This window comes from Acinonyx jubatus, chromosome A1 (assembly GCF_027475565.1).
Source record: "Acinonyx jubatus isolate Ajub_Pintada_27869175 chromosome A1, VMU_Ajub_asm_v1.0, whole genome shotgun sequence".
NCBI lineage: Eukaryota > Metazoa > Chordata > Mammalia > Carnivora > Felidae > Acinonyx > Acinonyx jubatus.
In genome coordinates, this window is record NC_069380.1 from 103,018,774 (window position 1) to 103,036,639 (window position 17,866).

Consider the following 17,866-nt stretch of genomic DNA (forward strand, 5'->3'; position numbering starts at 1 on the left):
CATGTCGGGCTCTGGGCTAACAAGTTGGAGCCTGGAGCCTGCTTCAGATTCTGTGTCTCCCTCTCTCTGCCCCTCCCTCACTCACGCTATCTCAAAAATAATAAACATTAAGAAAAAAGATTAAAAAATTTTTTAATGTTTATTTTTGAGAGAGACAGAGGGTGAGCAGGGCAGGGGCAGGGAGACAGGGAAACGCAGAATCTGAAGCAGGCTCCAGGCTCTAAGCTGTCAGCACAGAACCTGACGTGAGGCTCAAACCCACAAACCATGAGATCATGACCTGAGCTGAAGTCAGATGCTTAACCAACTGAGCCACCCAGGTGCTCATTTAAAAAAGATCATTTAAAAACAAAACAAAAAGAACTTTATTAAGTTCCCAATTTCACAAGTGTCTAAACTTAATGAGAATTCCTATAGAAAAATTTTAAAAGTTCTTAAAAATGAAGGAGAAGAACTTTCTTATGGCTCACAAACTTGCTCAACTTGAGTCATAGCTCATAGACTGCTCCCGCCCCACCATCTGCATGTCACCCACAATCAACACTCCCTTGAAAAAGACACCATTTACCTGTGCCTTTATGGTTAAGAGGGTAAGTGAAGTGAGGTTTGACAACCAGTGTGTATAGGAAAGAACTAGTTTAAGAAATAAACATGTCACTGTGAAGGAAGTATTTAATTCACAGGTCCCAGTTAACGAACCTAAGAGGGTAGAATAAAATGTTTTTCTTTCCCTATACATACATAAAGAAGCCAAAACTTCGACAAAGCATCCATTAATTTGCTTACTCAGAAAACATCTACTGATTCCACGCTAGGTGCCATGCACCTCATTAGATGCAGGAGAGACAACTAAACAAAATCTTGAATCAACTAGACAAGGTCTTGACCTCAGAGAGCTTTCATTTACTGAGGGAAACAGCTGAAAATAAGGGCACATCCTAACTGCTGGGGGCAAAAGGAGAGAGAAGTCAATTTGACTTTGGGGGTGAAGATGCTTGTAAAAAGCTTTCTGTAACCTTCCTTGTTAGGGGACCCACACAGAAAAAAGAAATAACAATGAACCAGAAGTAGACCTTGTAAGTCCAAGAAGCATCCTAAAGAAAACTTCCTGTAGTGATTATTTGAGTATGAGTCACAGTGCGGCTGGCACGATGAACCTTGATGGTACACAAGTCAGCCAGAGAGTCTTTGCTGGAGGAAATAGTTAAAAGCCCCCTTTCTTTCTGAAAGCTACTAAAAATTCAAGCTCCTCAAGTCATTTAGGCAACTCTAAGGGAGCAATCAGGCTTTTGCCCACTTCAGAGAAAGCATGTTACAGAGAAGCATCCTGTAGGAGGACGGAGGAAATGACACAGGGACTAGGTTATTTATAAAAGCCCAAGACTGTGATGAGTCCAGCCACTTAGCCTGAGAGGCATGCAGTCCATGAAATCTCTACAGTGGGGCATGCGCCCTCTGTGGTGTGGACGTTCTGGAAGGCCACGGTGGAGATAGTTCTGGTGAAGTCCAAACCACCTGCAGCCAACATGGCTGTGCTTTCTGTGAGCAAGAATAAAACGAAATCCCTCAAGGAGGAAAGGAGGCAGTACGATCATGAGAAAGGCATCATTAAACGTGTAGAGGTCAAAAAATACAAATGGGCAAGGAGGCTGGGAGGCCCTCAGCTTACCTGAACTCACAGAAAATACTAGAATGATTTGTCATTTACTTGGCAGCTAAGGGGAATGGCAGAGGGAGGCCGAGGCGAGAAAACGTCCTATCTTTGTCTGACTCTTTGCATGGAGCAAACTGAAAATAAAAATTCATGGAGTCACCAGATGAAGAGTCTACAGCCCAGAAGCTGTAGAAAATGTCCTGAAACCTTTCCTTTAAAGGTTCTTTTCCATCTGAAGAGGTTAAAATCATTTGATCACTCTGCTTTGGGTATCTGGAGTCACAATTTAAAGCACCGGGGAAGGCACCTGGTGGCTCAGTAGTTAAGCATCTGACTTCTGCTCAGGCCAGGATCTCACAGTTGGTGAGCTGGAGCCCTGCCTGGGGCGAGTTCAAGCCCCACTTCAGGTGAACATGAGCCCCCCCCCCCCAAGGAGTAAAACACGAGCCCCAGGTGAGCCCCACTTCTCTTTCTCTCTGCCCCTTGTGGGATTCTCTCTCTCTCTGCCCCTTGCTCACTGTGCCTCTCTCAATCACTCCATCAATCGGTAAAACAAAACAAACCACTGGGGAAATACTGCAATGATTACGCCTAATTTTTTAAGTTGGAACAGATTACTTCAGGGCAAGGAAAAAAAATCTTCATTGAATCTTGCTTATTTTTAAAATAGTTTGTTAAGACTTCAAAATTAAAGCTGTTAATACTGAGGGATGTGGTCTAACACAAACACCTGATTCTCCAAGTTGCAGTGTGAAATACAACAAGACGCATCCCTGGGACGCTGTCCCCCTCCTTCTAGCCCTAGGAAAGATAAGGCAATGTGGCACTTAGGCTATGAAAAAGAACACGGGTCAAGCTTCACTCGCACACACTGTTGGAGAGAGTGAGCAAAGCTCACCTTCCTAGCTCACGGCTGCATGTCCTCAGGTGGCAGCACACTCAGTCCCCTCGGGGGATTTTCACAGCTGAAAACCAAACAAGTCTTCAGGTGGCAGCACACTCAGTCCCCTCGGGGGATTTTCACAGCTGAAAACCAAACAAGTGACAAGATCACCAGCTCAAACCAGGTCAAATGTGGACACACTCAGTTCTGTGGCTATTTGGCTCCCAGCAATCCAAGATCAGACAAGTTCAAGCCATGTTTCTTGGGCCCCTGTCAAAAGTCCCCTGCTAGGACTTCCTCAAAGGGACTGGGCACCATCAGAGGCCGCTCTGGAGATACTACAATTCCATGGCCCAGCCTAAGGTGTTTCTCTCCTGAGACACACTCATCTTCTTCTCCATCTCTCCAGACAGGTGGCTACTCTGAAACCCAGGACCTGTCAAATAGGGGCCTACTCCCCTGGACCGTATCTGCAAAAGGAATGACCTTTTAATCAGGGTGACCCCTATGGGTCAACAACTGTGACCTCGTCTTAACAAAATCCCTGCCCCTGGAACGGCCCAGGCTTACACCACTTCCACACAGAACGCAGGGAGCTCTATCCCTCCTATCGATACCATCGGTCTGTTAGACTTTGCACAGAAAATTTTCTTATGTGAAATTGCATTTGTATCTTACGGGAGTGTTGGGAAGAGAAGCATGGAAGGAGGATCAGGCCCAATTTACGGAGGAAGATAGTGAGTCTTAGAAGAGATATGGCTTTCCCAGCGTCACATGGCCCAGAGCTGGCAATCGAATCCAACCCTTGTGACAACCCCCAGTGTGAAGGATTAAGAATCCACTGAGCCAGAGAGTAGAAAATGGAGCAGAGAGGCCTCACTGGTGGAAGCTTACGTCCTGGTTCCTGGGTTCTCATTTCCCCCTTTTGTACCAGCACCACCTTTCCCCAGGATTTGCTCCTTCCTTTTAGCCCGTTGTTTCCACAGGGCTTCCCACCTACCTCTGCCAACCCTGCCTCCCCCGTCCCATCTGCCCAAATTTCTCTGTTCCACCTCCTCCAACTCTTCCCTAACCAACTTCAAAAGTTCCCTAATTAGCTGCTTTGGGAGCTCACTACCTCTCTTTTTTTGCTAAGGGATGAAGGCAGAATCCAAATACATTCTTAACTGGCAGATTACCCACATAAAGAAGCAACACGACATGTGACGGAGAATATCCCAGACAATTCCAGAGGAGAATGTTTGTTAATAAATACAGCTTTGGAAGCTGTTAATTTTCCGATAACTCTTCTATCATCTCTCAACATAATGCAACACCCAAGTTTTGACTGGATACGTGGCTCCCAAGAAGGAAGCTTTGGGGGGTGCCTGGCTGGCTCAGTCGACAGAGCATGCAACTTTTGATTTTGCAGTCATGAGTTCCAGTCCAATGTTGGGGGTAGAGATTGCTTTAAAAAAAGAAAAAAGTGAGGCACCCGGGTGGCTCAGTGGGGTTAAGTGTCTGACTCTTGGCTTCAGCTCAGGTCGTGATCTCATGGTTCGTGAGTTCAAGCCCTGCACTGGGCTCTGCGCTGGCAGTGCAGAATTTGCTGGGGATTCTCTCGCTCTCAAAATAAATAAACATTAAAGAAAAAAGAATTAAGGTTTGTTTCTCAAACTCTCATGGGTTGTGTATGCTGTGTGATTAAGTTCTGCCTCTGTAATGTGAGTGGAGGTAACATGTGTCGCTTCTGGGTCACACCCTCCAGTGGAAGAGTGCCTTCCCCTGACTACCTATGAGCTGAAATGTGTGATGGCACTGAGCCATCTCTCACTATGTGGAACAACACAGAAGCCTAAGGCCTGGACACCATGGGTCACTGATCCATCCTGGACTATTTACACCTGAACTGTTAAAGGAGAGAAACAATTTTGTTTTGCCTTTATTCTTTGTAGTATCTGTTCAAGTAGCTAACGTAATATCCTAAGTAATGCCAGCTCCCTGACTTCAGTCTAGAAACTGCTTTACTCTTGGCAGAAAAACTGTCCTTAGCCAAGAAGGGCTCTTTGAGATACGCCTAATTCATGAGACCCGAAAGAATAAAGCCACCGAGCCCTTGGGCTGGAAAGAAATGTGTGAAGCTGGGTAAGGTCTGAGCTGTGGCCAAGCATGGCTAATTAAAGTCCACCACCCCCACTGTAAGAAATGTTAATTCGATTTTTATAAAAGCTAAACCCCAAACAGAAAAGGCACCAAGGCCAGTTATGGGCCATCAGGCACCAGTTTTTTGTTTTTTGTTTTTTTTTAACTTTTATTTCAATGTTTGTTTTGAGAGAGAAGAGGTGAACACAGGCGGGGGAGGGGCAGAAACAGGAGAGAGAAAATCCCAAGCAGGCTCTGCACTGTCAGCACAGAACGCAACGGGCAGCTTGATCCCACAAACCGGGAGACCGTGACCTGAGCTGCAATCAAGAGTCAGATGGTTGACAGACTGAGCCGCCCAGGTGTGCCACACCTCCCGCCCCTATTAGGCACCAGCTTTGTGACTGCAGATGTGGTCCAGCCCATTCACTTCACACACAAGAGCTAGGGCCAGAGAGGTCAGATGATTTCTCACACGGCCTTCAGCCCACTAGAAGCCGAGCTGTGCCTAGGACACAGGTGTTCCACATCCCAGATTAGTGTCTCCCTGTACACCCAGCTGAAGCCCCAGGCATCTGTGCTCCGTGACTGGCAGGCAGGCAACGTGAGGGGCACTCAAACACCATTGGGAATCTGACCTAAAACTGTGCAGCTCCTCTTTAGTGCCTCTCTTCCTCAACAGTGCAGTCCTAAAGCCATTAGATGGGTAAGAAGGACGTCCCCATGCAGAAGAAAGTGTGGGTGGAGATCAGAGCTTGACGTGGGGGAGGAAGACGGCCATGTTGGGGGTGAGCCCAGCACCCTGAGAACCAGAGTGAGGTGAGCAGGGTGTTCTCAGGAGGATGGGAGATTGGTTAAACCGACGAGAACAAGCCACAAGGGTCCTGGGAGGCAGGTTTCTGACTAGGAGAGACAAGAGAAGCAAATCCTGGAAGGCAAAAACTAGAACAGGCACTGTGATGTTGAACTGGACATGAAGTTCTGATGTGGCCTCATGGTTGTCCATAAATGCAGAAAGGTTAGTACTTGTATGTGCATGTTATTTCCCAGCTCTGTCCACTCTGAACTCCCAGGAGCACTGACATCTTCACGTTGACACGCCTTGGCTTCTAAACAAGATTCTTGACTAAGAGGCATCAGAGCTCTTCAGAGAAAATGGCTGATTCCAGGGCCGGTACAGGTAGGTCCAAGAAGGACCTGAGACATCTTTCCCCAAAAAGGAAGGAAGGGCTCAAAGAGTGAGAACACATCAAAAGTAGCCAGTTTCACAGGAATCCTGCTGGCCAAATCAGGTATCAAAATTTATTGGGAGCATGTAACTTATTGGGAAAAATAGGGAAACCTAAGTACAAATAGAAATAAGAAATGAAAAATTTGAGGGAAAACAGGCCACGTAGGTAGTTTCAAAGTTTCTCCCCACAAAAGATCTTCATTTACAAAGGGGGCAAGAAATGCTTTACATGGAGAAAGCTGGCTGACACCACCCTAAGAGGGAGATAGACATTAACGTCCTCAGTAATAGACAAATTGCAACCAGGCACCACCTGAGAAGATGCTGCGAGAGAAACACAACATCACCCATGACTGTACTTAAGACACAAAATCTGAATCTACTCAAGAGGAAACACCGAGTTGAGGGGCATTCTAGCAAGTCAGTGGCCTGCAATTTCAGAAGTGCCAAGGTCATGAGAGTCAAGAAAAAACTGAAGACAAAATGTCCTTTGGGATAAAGGACATTACTGTTACAAGGGGCAAAAGTTGGATGGGAGCTGACAATAAGATGTAATGTATCTGTAACTCCCTGATTTTGATCACTTATTACAGATATGTAGGAAAATGTCCTTGTTTGTGGAAAATATACATGCAAGTATTTGGGAGGATGGGAGATGAGGTCAACAACATACTCTCAAATACTTAATGGGAAACAAGTTCTTTACACTGTATTTGCCATTTTTAAGTTTGTTATTATACCAAAATAAAAAATATAGAACTGTATAGAAGAAAAAATGAATGGAGAGCAATTAAAAGAGAGGTAGGCAGGAAGAGTCCTGCAAAAACTTGCTAATTTTAGAGGCACCTGGGTGGCTTAGTCAGTTGAGCAACTGATTCTTGGTTTTGGCTCAGGTCATGATCTCAAGGTTCTTGAGTTTGAGCCCACATCACAGCTGTCAGCAGAGCCTGCTTGGGATTCTCTCTCTCCTTCTCTGGCCCTCCCCTGCTCACTCACTCTCTGTCTCTCAAAATAAATAAACTTAAAAAAATTATTTAAAAAAACACTCCCTAATTTTAGGTGATTTATCACCAGAGTACTAACTAGGGAGCCAGACTGCTTTGGTTCACATTTCAGCCCCATTGCTTATCAGCTGGTTCACTTGGGGAAAATTTACTTAACTTCTCTGTACCTCAGTTTCCTCATTAATAAACTGAGGATTATCATAGTACCTACTTCACACCTTGTTAGGAGAATTAAGTGGGTTTACATTTGTTAAGTGCTTTGGAAAGTGCCTGGAACATAGGAAGTACCATAAAAGTGTAAGTAAAACAAATACAATATCCCCCGGGGTTGCTCAAACTGAGGGAAACTCACACATACACCAGGGAGGGGAGTGGATGGAAAATAAAACAACTTAATAACATTTCTTAATTTAAAACAAAAGACACTAATCTGCAATTACAGTCAAACACTGTTTTTTTTTCTCTGACATTCTGGGGCTTAGGTTTTACCCCAATTGAGTAATCAACTGAAGCTCAGGTGATCTGTACAGTTAGCAGACCAGAGGTAGGAAAAGGGGGTTACCAAGGGTGCTGGAATGTAAAACAGCCCATAAAAGTGGAGCATGGTGCTTACCACGTCTGTGTGCTGAGCAGAACACCTTTTCCATGGTGACCTAGACACCACAGGCAACACAACTCATGTCCCTGCCAAAATGAGGCGCTTGTTCTGACCAACACTGCCACCTACAGCTCAACACCATAAAGACAACTCAATAGTATCCCAAACTTTAGAATTGCTGGGCTTTTGAAAAAGACCTTCAACAGCCCAGAGCAAATGTAGAACAGTTAAAGGATCTGAGTTTCCATTTCCAAACGTAATCTACCTCCTTAGAAAGCAACAGCCTAGGGGCACCTGGGTGGCTCAGTCAGTAAGCACCCAACTTCGGCTCCGGTCATGTCATGATCTCTCGGTTCGTCAGTTCAAGCCTCACGTCAGGGCTCTGTGCTGACATCTCAGAGCGTGGAGCCTGCTTCAGATTCTGTGTCTCCCTCTCTCTCTGACCCTCCCCCACTTGTGTTCTGTCTCTGTCAAAAATAAACAAACATTAAAAAAAAAAAAAGACAACGGGCAGGTAAAATACTTCACAAATGATCCAGCTAGGCCCACTGCCTGCTGCTTCAAGATTTTTATTTTCATTGGGGTGCCTGGGTGGCTCAGTCGGTTAAGCATCCGACTCTCGGTTTCAGCTCAGGTCATGATCTCACAGCTTGTGGGTTCGAGCCCCACAATGGGCTCCGTGCTGGTTGTGTATACACAACCACATATATACACCAATCAATGAATCAGTTTATACTACCTACAAACAGATCTTGGTAACCACAAGAATGCACTGTATTACACAAGGCATCAGTGGGGAAAGGGAAATTCATTTCATCAAATTTGGAGCTGGGAAAATCAATTCAGATCAAATCATAACATATACCCAAAGGTCAAATGGACTAAAGATCAACAGGTCAATACCACAAAACACTTATGGGCCTTTCCAATACAAAAATAAAATGAAACAATCTGTATTTTAAATCCAGAACCCTACACCAAATCTTCCATTCCAACTACGAACAAAGCCCTTTCCTCTAGAAGACTTTGCAAAAACTACCTTCAAATCACCATACTCGGGAAGTTTCTGCAGGATGTGCCCCACCAAAACTACTGTATAATCAATGCCATCAGAAGGAATGCATAGGAGCCAGGAAACAAGAGTCTCTATATCAAAGAGCGGCAAAGGGATACCCACAGATGTCACTTGCAAGCTAGCCCAGGGCGGCCAGTCTAATTGAAGCAGAGGACAAAGAGCACTGGGAGAGCTGATTCCAGGAAAAATAAAAAACAGCTACCTGAGTAACTGGCAAATATTAATAGGCATGTGACACAACTCAGGCATTTGGAAATCATTAGTAATAGTCCATTTTTATGAAATATCCAGAATAGACAAATCCGTAGAGATGGAAAGCAGACAGGTGGTCGCCAGGGACTGGGGCAGAGGGGAGAAAGGGGAACGACTGCCCAATGGATATGGGGTTTCCTCAGGGGTGATAAAAATGTTCTGGAACCAGACAGTGGTGATGGTTGCACCGATGAGTGAATGTACAAAATGCCACTGAGCCGCACACATTAAAATGGTTAAAATGAAGTTTATGTTGGATTTTACTACACTAAGACAGAAAAAAACATAGAGCCAATTAAGCAATAAGGACAATTATTAACTCCAGGAAAAACAAAAGATAAGTATGCATGACTTTACAGCAGGATTTATCGCCTTTTGCAGTCATAATTACATCATGACTACAGACTTAACCAAATGCTGTGCTATCAACAGAAAAGAGGAATGGGGGGGAATAGAAGAGCTGATAAGAAGTTAATCCTAGGGGGCCTGGATGGCTCAGTTAGTAGAGCAGGCAACTCCTGATCTTGGGGGTATGGGTTCGAGCCTCATGTTGGGTGTAGAGATGACTTAATAAAATCGTAAAAAATAAAAAAGTTACTCCTCACCTATTACACTGAGAACTCTGCAGACAACATCTCAACTGATTTACTGAAAAACAGCAGGAGGATCTTATTACTTAGGAAATGAGGTGGTCAGCAACCCTAGAAAATGTACAGGAGGTCATTCTGGTAAATTGGGGGGCAGTTCAGGAAGTAAGAGGGACAGCCTGTGTTTTAAGCATTCTAGGTTCATTAAATTTTTAACTGTGTACAAGTATTAAAAAAAAAAAAAGCTTTTAAAAAAAGAAAAAGCAGAGGAAAAATTTATAACCTTTCTCCCATCCAAGTACTTACTAACCAGGCCCAACCCTGCTTAGCTTCTGAGATCAGACGAGATCGAGTGCACTCAGGGCGATATGGCTGTAGACTACAACCTAACTTTCTACACTTAGATTGTTAAAACTATAAGAGATCAACAGATGTGGGGCACCTGGCTGGCTCAGGTGGCAGAGCATGTGACTCTTGATCTCCGAGTTGTTAAGTTCAAGCCCCACGTTGTTTGTAGAGAGTACTGAAAAATAAAATCTTTAAAAAAGAAACCAAGCGGGCACCTGGATGACTCAGTCAGTTAAATGTCTGACTCCTGATTCTGGCTCAGGTCATGATCTCACCGTTTTGAGTTCGAGCACCACACTGGGCTCTGCACTGAGCGTGGAGCCTACTTGGGATTTTCACTCTCTCTCCCCCCACCCTCAAAGTAAATAAAGATTTTTTTTTTTTAAATCAATAATTTGACTGCATGAAAAGTCCAAAACTTGAGTGCATCAGAATGTGTGAACATTTTCTGGAACTGAAAACTAAATGTCCTGGTACTTAATCTCATCATATATCCTCGTAAAAACCCGTTAAGGTCAACAAACAGCAGGGAAAAAAAACAAACAGGAGCAGTTACGTTCAAGAGGGGATAAATAGTAAAAGGGGAGAAAGCACAGTCATCACTGCAAATGTCTACACCTAGCAGGCAGATAAAAGAACGTTACAGTGAAGGCAACAGGAGACAGATCTGTGAGTGTTAGGGAAGGGCAGAAGGGCAAGGAGGCACACTCCTCAGTCCCTTCAGCATTCCCAGGGACAACAAATGCCACCAAGAATGATCTGTGGTTACACAATAGGGAAGAGAGGAGTGAAAAAATTGCACCACACTGCCTTTGAGAAAACTGCCCCACCACCACCGCGTGTGGTCTTCATCACGAGTGCGCCCCTCCCCAAAGGGAAGCCAGAACAATCGAGCATCCCGACGCCTGCCGGTGGAAGCACAAGAGTCAGGATCGTAGGATCAGCCGTCGGGATGCTCTCTCCCCGGCCTGGAGAAGTACAGCAACACGCCAAGAAACAGGGTTCACAGCAGAGTGGGAGCTGGCACGCTAACCCCACCTCCTGTGTCCACACACAGGCGGGTGGGGAACCGGCAGTGCCACTACATTAGCAGATGCAAGCAGTCATGAGGGGCTCCGTGGAAACGGTGATCACGAAACGCTGCAGGATCGCTAGCACCTGAAAAAATATGACCGTAACAACACACACGGATGGACACCTCCACTTGCTTGCGCCTGGGTGGCTCACTCGGTTAAACATTCGACTCTGGATTTCAGCTCAGGGCATGATCTCACAGTCTGTGGGGTCAAGCCCCACATCGGGCTCTGGGCTCCTAGTGCGGAGGCTGCTTGGGATTCTCTCTCCCTCTCTGCCCCTCCTCCTGCTTGCTCTCTCAAATAAACATTAAAAAAAAAAAAAAAACACTAATAAGCAACTTTTATTTCTTAGGTCAGTAAAAAAGAACAAAGGGGGCCAATTTAGGTGCAAAATTTTTTTTAATAAGCATTGTGACAAAAACATTTCCTTGTAACTGCTAGAAACATTATGTAGAAAAATTATGAAATGGTTTCAAAAAAAGCTTTCAGAATTCGTTTTACTCGGCTTCTGCACCCAAGACGAGGGCTGCCAGTCACCCCAGCATGCTAGGAAATCGGCCACCATGTCATGGCTTTAACAGATGCACAGGAGGATGGAGAGCCTCCTTAAATACCTAACAGAAATTATAAACGTAAAAAACGTTAAGTGAAAACACTGATACAGCTTGTAATTTAGAACATTTTTTTAAAAATAATATGCTGGAAAAACCCAAGATATAAGAAAATATTTCAATCAAAATATCACCTTGCAGAATTTTACAAAATAATAATGGCCTGTCAGTATATGATTCCTAAAAGTTTATCTCCCTACCTGCATGAGCCTGTTACTATTTCTTTTGTAATTTTAGGCACTATTGATTTTCCACTGAAGAACATGAACCGTCCACCTCTTTGATGTACCCGACTTCTTCCGGCCAACAAGCTCTCAAGAGGTACGCATCATCAGCATTTTGCTTAATTAATACTCAAGGTTGACAACAGCATGCATTGGTGAACACCAGTCACAGCTACGCCATCGGACGTATTACGAATACCTTTCCCACCCTGATAAATTTATAACTGCCTGGTTTTCTCATTTGCTTATTACTTCTCTGGGTCATAACCCATTCTTTGCCAGTTATCCAAATCTGTCCATACATCCTGATGCATCAAATTATCTACAAATGTTATCTTCTTGGAAGATTTCCGCCCAGGTCCAAACTGGCAAGAGAGTACAGACTGCCAAGACGACAGGAGACCTTCAAGAGCCAACACGGACTCAACAGGAAACCTTGGGATGACCCACTCCAAAGACTCAGCCTACTGAGAGGAGGAGGCAGATTCTCAGCCACGAACGAGTGAACGTTCCTCAGGTCACTACTACCACATGCTGCCACACACACTGTAGTCATTCTCCCAGAACAAATCCAAGGGCAAATGCATAAACATAATAGCTAAAGTCAATGGTCTAATGTTGCGTAAGAAACCCAGCACACTTTCAGGAGACACAGGCACAGCCCTTGGCGGGTACAGGTTCTACGGCAGGAGCAAAACCTAGGTCCACCATGCACAGCTCTTTTGTGGGGACACAAGTGGACATGAGCAAGGCAAGCGGTAATGGCGATGAATAACCCTTAGTTGTTTCACACAAAGCAAGGCATTCCCCATGGATATTGCGCTGTGCTCCTCGACGTGCACGAACATCAACACACTCCCTTCAAACACCACTCTTCCCCACACATGCTCGAGGGTAAGGTGAATCAATACTCACTACAGAAACCTTTACTCACACTCGGCCTACCAAGAAGACTTCCTTTTTCTTCTCCATTTTGTGTTTTTCCAAATTCCTACTACAGCATCTACTAGTTTCTTCTAAATTATAATATAAAAATTTTTTTAAAGCATGAACTACTAGCAACATAAAAATTCACCCAATCTATCTGTTACTAAATATGGCTCATGTTGTGACATCCGTATTTTTATTTGTTTAAAGATAAGTCTCTTGACTTAGTTGGGGCCTCAGGGCTAAGAGATTAGCCAAGCATATTCAAAATAATGCATTTATTTTTTCAGGGCAAATCTTAATTTTTCTTTGTCTTCAGAAGAAAGAGTTGCGAGAATGCCTGTGAGCTGTGATGTAACGCCAATTTACTGTCACCTTTACTGAAACTTGATTCCTTGAGCTAGAGGAAGGTCCTTACTGTAGTTGATGGTGCTAGAGGGGAAGAAAATATGAACAAATTACAAAAAGAGTAGTACACACATAATATAGACTATTTTATGCCATTAAGAAAATTTAGCCTATCTGTATATATTATAAGGTGAGATGTCCAAGGTACAAGTTGGTGAAGAAAAACAAAATTAGGACAAAGTTAGTATAGATCCAGTGTTAGGGAAAAAAAAAAAAGAGGGAGAGAAACACATCTGGGAAAACACCTATCAAACATGTTATTCATAGTCTTCAGGGCACAAGAATATGGGGAATATAATTTTCTTCATTTATCTCTCAATAACTTGTACTGAACTAGAAGGAAAAACATAGATATTCTCATTCCAACAGAAATAAAATACAATGCAATATTTTAGAAAATAAATATCTTGCCTAGTAATTATATACCTATATTTTCTCCTGAGAGGAACAATATCCCTATTATATGGGTCCCGGGGCTCCTGGTGGCTCAGTCAGTCAAGCGTCCAACCCTTGGTTTCAGCTCAGGTCATGATCTCATGGCTTGTGGGTTCAAACCCCGTGTCGGACTCTGTGTGGACAGCTCAGAGCCTGGAACCTGCTTCGGATTCTGTGTCTCCCTCTCTCTCCCTCTGCCCCTCCCCTATTCATGCTCCATCTCTCTCTCAAAACTAAACAAACATTAAAAAAGTTTTAAAGATAGTTATAGCAAAAGAAAGAAAGAAAGAAAGAAAGAAAGAAAGAAAGAAAGAAAGAAAGAAAGAAAGAAAGAAAGAAAAAGAAAGAACCAAAAGTAAGTGAAGCAAACCAAAATTAAGTGAAGCTGTGCACAGAACAGGAAGTAGAAGAGCTTTTAATTTTAAAAGAGCATTCCAACCAACAGCTCGAAGCCCAAACCCATCCTCCCAAAGCCTGGTCTTACCAAGTGGATCTTCTCATGTACTGTTTCCAGGCATCGCTACCAGACTCGCGGCCGCCCCCAGTGTGCTTTTCTCCTCCTAGAGAAACACACAAGAAACTTGTATCTCTTGAGCAGTTTGTCTTTACTGGCTCCTACTCAGCAGCACAGAAAGATACCAAAAGAAGACCAGAGCTACCCAACCAGTGAGTTTACATTTAGCTCAGAGTATCTCCTCTACAAACAAAAAAGAGATCAAATAAACCAAATAAACAGGAAGAAAGAACTAGAAGGGGGGCGGGGAGGGGGGGGAGGAATAAAGAGGAAACAAATTTGCCAAGAAGCAAAAGAAAACCAACCTTACCATGAGACAATGTGTTAAAATGGGAAACCTCTAGATGGTAGAAATAAAATTTTATTTTCTCGTTTATGCTTAGCTATACATTATTACCTACAATATACATACTCTGCTTTTATAATATTTTAAATGCTATGGTAATATCCTTAGATTATAAGAAGTTAATGATTCCATACAAGAAAAGGATACTATGTAAAAGTGTGCCATCAAATCACAAGACATTAAGTCCTGATGTTGTGTTTAGTAATAGATACTAAATACTATACAGATACTAAACAGAGAAGAAAATAGTTAACAGAAGAGCTAAGAGAAAAATCTGAGGGGGCACCTGGCTGGCTCAGTCAGAAGAGCATAAGACTCGTGATCTCGGGGTGGTATGTTCAAGCCCCACACTGGATGTAGAGATTACTTAAAAAAAAAAAATCTTAAAAAAAAAAAAATTCTGAGGGTATCTCCCATATGGAAAAAAAAAAAACCATAAAAACAAAAAGATGCAAAATAGGAGGAAAAAGATAACAAAATTAGACAATTCTTCAAGAGCTAGTATTCAAGTAATAGTTCTAGTAATTAGCAAGAGAAAATTGGGGTGCCTGGCTGACTCAGTCAGTAAAGCTTGCGACCCCTGATCTTGGGGTTGTAAACTCAAGCCTCACGTTGGCTGTACAGATTACTTAAAAATAAAATCTTTAAAAAAAAAAAAAAAAAGGAAGGGAAAATAATTGTCAAAGAAACATTACCAAAACAAAACTAGTCAAAACTCCCCAGTACTGAAAATGAGCCCCAATATTCTAATGCTCATCACTGGCCCACTGCCAAGAAAATTTTTTACAGTGATCTCCACCGACATAAAAAGTAGACCCCAAATTTTTTGATATGGGAAAAAAAAGAAAAGAGATCAGAAATCAAAGTGGACTGGGCTTTCCAACCACAATACCAAAAACCATAATGCCCATGGATAACAACGTCACAAATCTGAGGAAACATTATTGCCAACTACACAGGAGATGCACGGCTTGTAATCTTGCTGCATCTGGGAACCTGGCTGCTATACCTTTCCTGACACTGTAAAACTTTCCCTAAAAGATACAAGTGTCTCACTGGGCCTCACCTGTTTTCATACAACGGGGTTTATGTTAAACACCTGCTTTCCTTCAGGGAGTCTGGAATTTTGGTATATGCCAGGGAAAGGATGCCTAGATGACCAGCCCCCAGTAAACGCTGTGGGCGCTGAATCTCTAATGAACTTTCCTGGTAGATGACATTTTAGGTATTTTGTCACAATCCATTGCTGGAAGAATTAAGCACATCCTGTGTTGACTCTGAGAGAGAGAGCACTCTTAGAAGCTTGGTTGGTTCCTCTGGTCTCCCCTTAATCTCTCCTGGCATGATAATGTCATACCACACACACAGAGAAGGAGGGTTAAGAAGGTTCATCTATCCTAACAGAGGGTCAACACATAATGTCTAAAATTGAGAAAGAGTAAGCAGTTAAAACACTACTTTGACGCCTGGCTGGGTCAGCTGGTAGAGTATGTGACTCTGGATCTCAGGTTCAAGAGTTCAAGCCCCAAGATGGGTGGAGAGAGTGCTTAAAATAAATAAATGAAAATTAGGGGCATCTGGATGGCTCAGTTGATTGAGCATCTGACTTCAGCTCGGGTCATGATCTCAAGGTTGTTGAGTTCGAGCCCAAAGTCGAACTTGCTGCTATCAGTACACAACGCGCTTTGGATCCTCTCTCTCCCTCTCTCTCTACCCCTCCCCCCTCCCGCTCTCTCAATCAAAAAAAAAAAAAAATTGATTAAAAATAAATAAAAACTTTTTTTTTTAATTGAAGTAAATTCAAAGGTAAATTTATGTTTGTTTTTTTTTCCCCCAGTAATAATCTCAAAGTAGTTGCCTCTGGTAATGAAGGAGGAAAAGTGGGAGAACAGCTTTTTCCATCTAAAAATTAACTGTGGAGGGGAACCTGGGTGGCTCAGTTGGTTAAGCATCTGATTCTTGATCTCGACTCAGATCATGAGCTCAAGGTTCATGAGATCGAGCCCATCTCAGGCTCTGTGCTGACAGCATGGAGCATGCTTGGGATTCTCTTTCTCAAAATAAATAAACATTAAAACAAACAAACAAAAAACCTCAAGACTTAGAAAATACAAGTAGAACCCGGTGAAAAAACCAATTTAGTATTTTATCTAAAATAAAGATAATGTTGGACACTTAGCACACTGCTTAGCAATTAAAAACCAGAATTTTTCATGTGAAACTTGCTGGCTTATGCTTAAAGCCAAGGGTTCTTAATGCTGTCTGGGTCATGGACCATTTCCCCCCAAAAGAGATGCCATTTCAACTTAGGTTAAGGGCCCTGGCTCTAATGGGATACTGCATTGGAGAAAAAAGTCAGACCCTGGACAAGAACGCTGCACATAACACATAAGCTCTCTCAAGCATGTAAGACCAGGTTGTTACCAAGTTCTATTATTCCAGTTTCTTAGTCAAACTTTTCTAAAAGCTACTACTGCTTTTCTTGTGCTCTCTTGATTGTGTCCCCACCCCAAATTCCCAAGCTGTAAGACGGAACTTCCAATACTTAGAATGTGGCTGTGTTTGACAAGAGAACCTTTAAGGAGGTAATTAAGGTTAAATGAAGTCACAAGGAAAAAAACCCATGAAATCATAAAGGTGGGCGCCTAAAACAACAGGACTGGTGTCCTCAGAAAAAAGGAGGAGGCAGCAGTGATACATGTGCTTCCACAGAGAAAAAGCCATGTAAGGACCACAAGCCAGGAAAGAGGCTTCAGGAGAAACCAACATTGCCGAAACCTTGACCTTGGCTGGACTCACAGCCTTCAAAACTGTGAGAAAATAAATTTCTGTTGTTTAAGGCACCCAGTCCATGGTATTTTGTTATGGCAACGCCAACATCTAACATACTGCCCCCAACGTGGAAAAGGATTCTTTACATACCAAATGCACCTCCAATTTCGGCCCCACTCGTTGGGATATTGACGTTTACAATGCCACAGTCTGATCCTTTCGGTCTGTGTGTAAAAAGGGAAGCATGGTTGAGAGAAACCCATTAGGAAATTAAGAAACAAAACAAACAACAGATATCTGGGGGGCTCAGTCGGTTAAGCGGCCGACTTCAGCTCAGGTCATGATCTCCCAGTCCATGGGTTCAAGCCCCATATTGGACTCTGTGTTGACAGCCCAGAGCCTGGAGCCTGCTTTGAATTCTGTGTCTCCCTCTCTCTCTACACTTTCTCTGCTCAAGCTCTGTGTCTCTCTCTCAAAAATAAATAAACACTAAAAAATTAAAAAAAAAAAAAAAAAAAAAGAAACCCAACAAACAAAAAATCCAAACCTCTAAGACTCTAGATGCTCAAATATGTATTTCAACTAGGATGGTTTCACTTTCTTTTTTATAAGTCCAATCACGAGACAAATTAGACTTACATAAGTTTTCAAAATAGACAAAGTTATACCCAAGCCAGCGGAAGATTCTGCCCAAATCCTTGGTAAAGATGCTACTTGAAAGTCCCTGTTTTACTTCATTATTCCATGCAAAGACTTCTTCTTCACTCTAAAAGGACAGATAGTGGAATGATACAGAATTC

The 17,866-nt window shown here is 43.1% G+C and overlaps 1 protein-coding gene across 1 annotated transcript in view; it reads right to left on the reverse strand.

Moving 5' to 3' along the window:
* Nucleotides 1–12,854: 12,854 nt before the first annotated feature.
* Nucleotides 12,855–17,866, reverse strand: part of ALDH7A1 (aldehyde dehydrogenase 7 family member A1) — a 39,298-nt gene continuing 34,286 nt past the window's right edge. The window contains exons 15-18 of the mRNA XM_015067435.3: nucleotides 17,735–17,832; nucleotides 17,217–17,290; nucleotides 13,919–13,994; nucleotides 12,855–13,023 (exon numbers count right to left, since the gene is read on the reverse strand). Of these exons, the coding sequence (XP_014922921.1) occupies nucleotides 12,969–13,023; nucleotides 13,919–13,994; nucleotides 17,217–17,290; nucleotides 17,735–17,832 (303 nt within the window). The 3' untranslated portion in view covers nucleotides 12,855–12,968. The remainder of the gene's footprint in view (nucleotides 13,024–13,918; nucleotides 13,995–17,216; nucleotides 17,291–17,734; nucleotides 17,833–17,866) is intronic.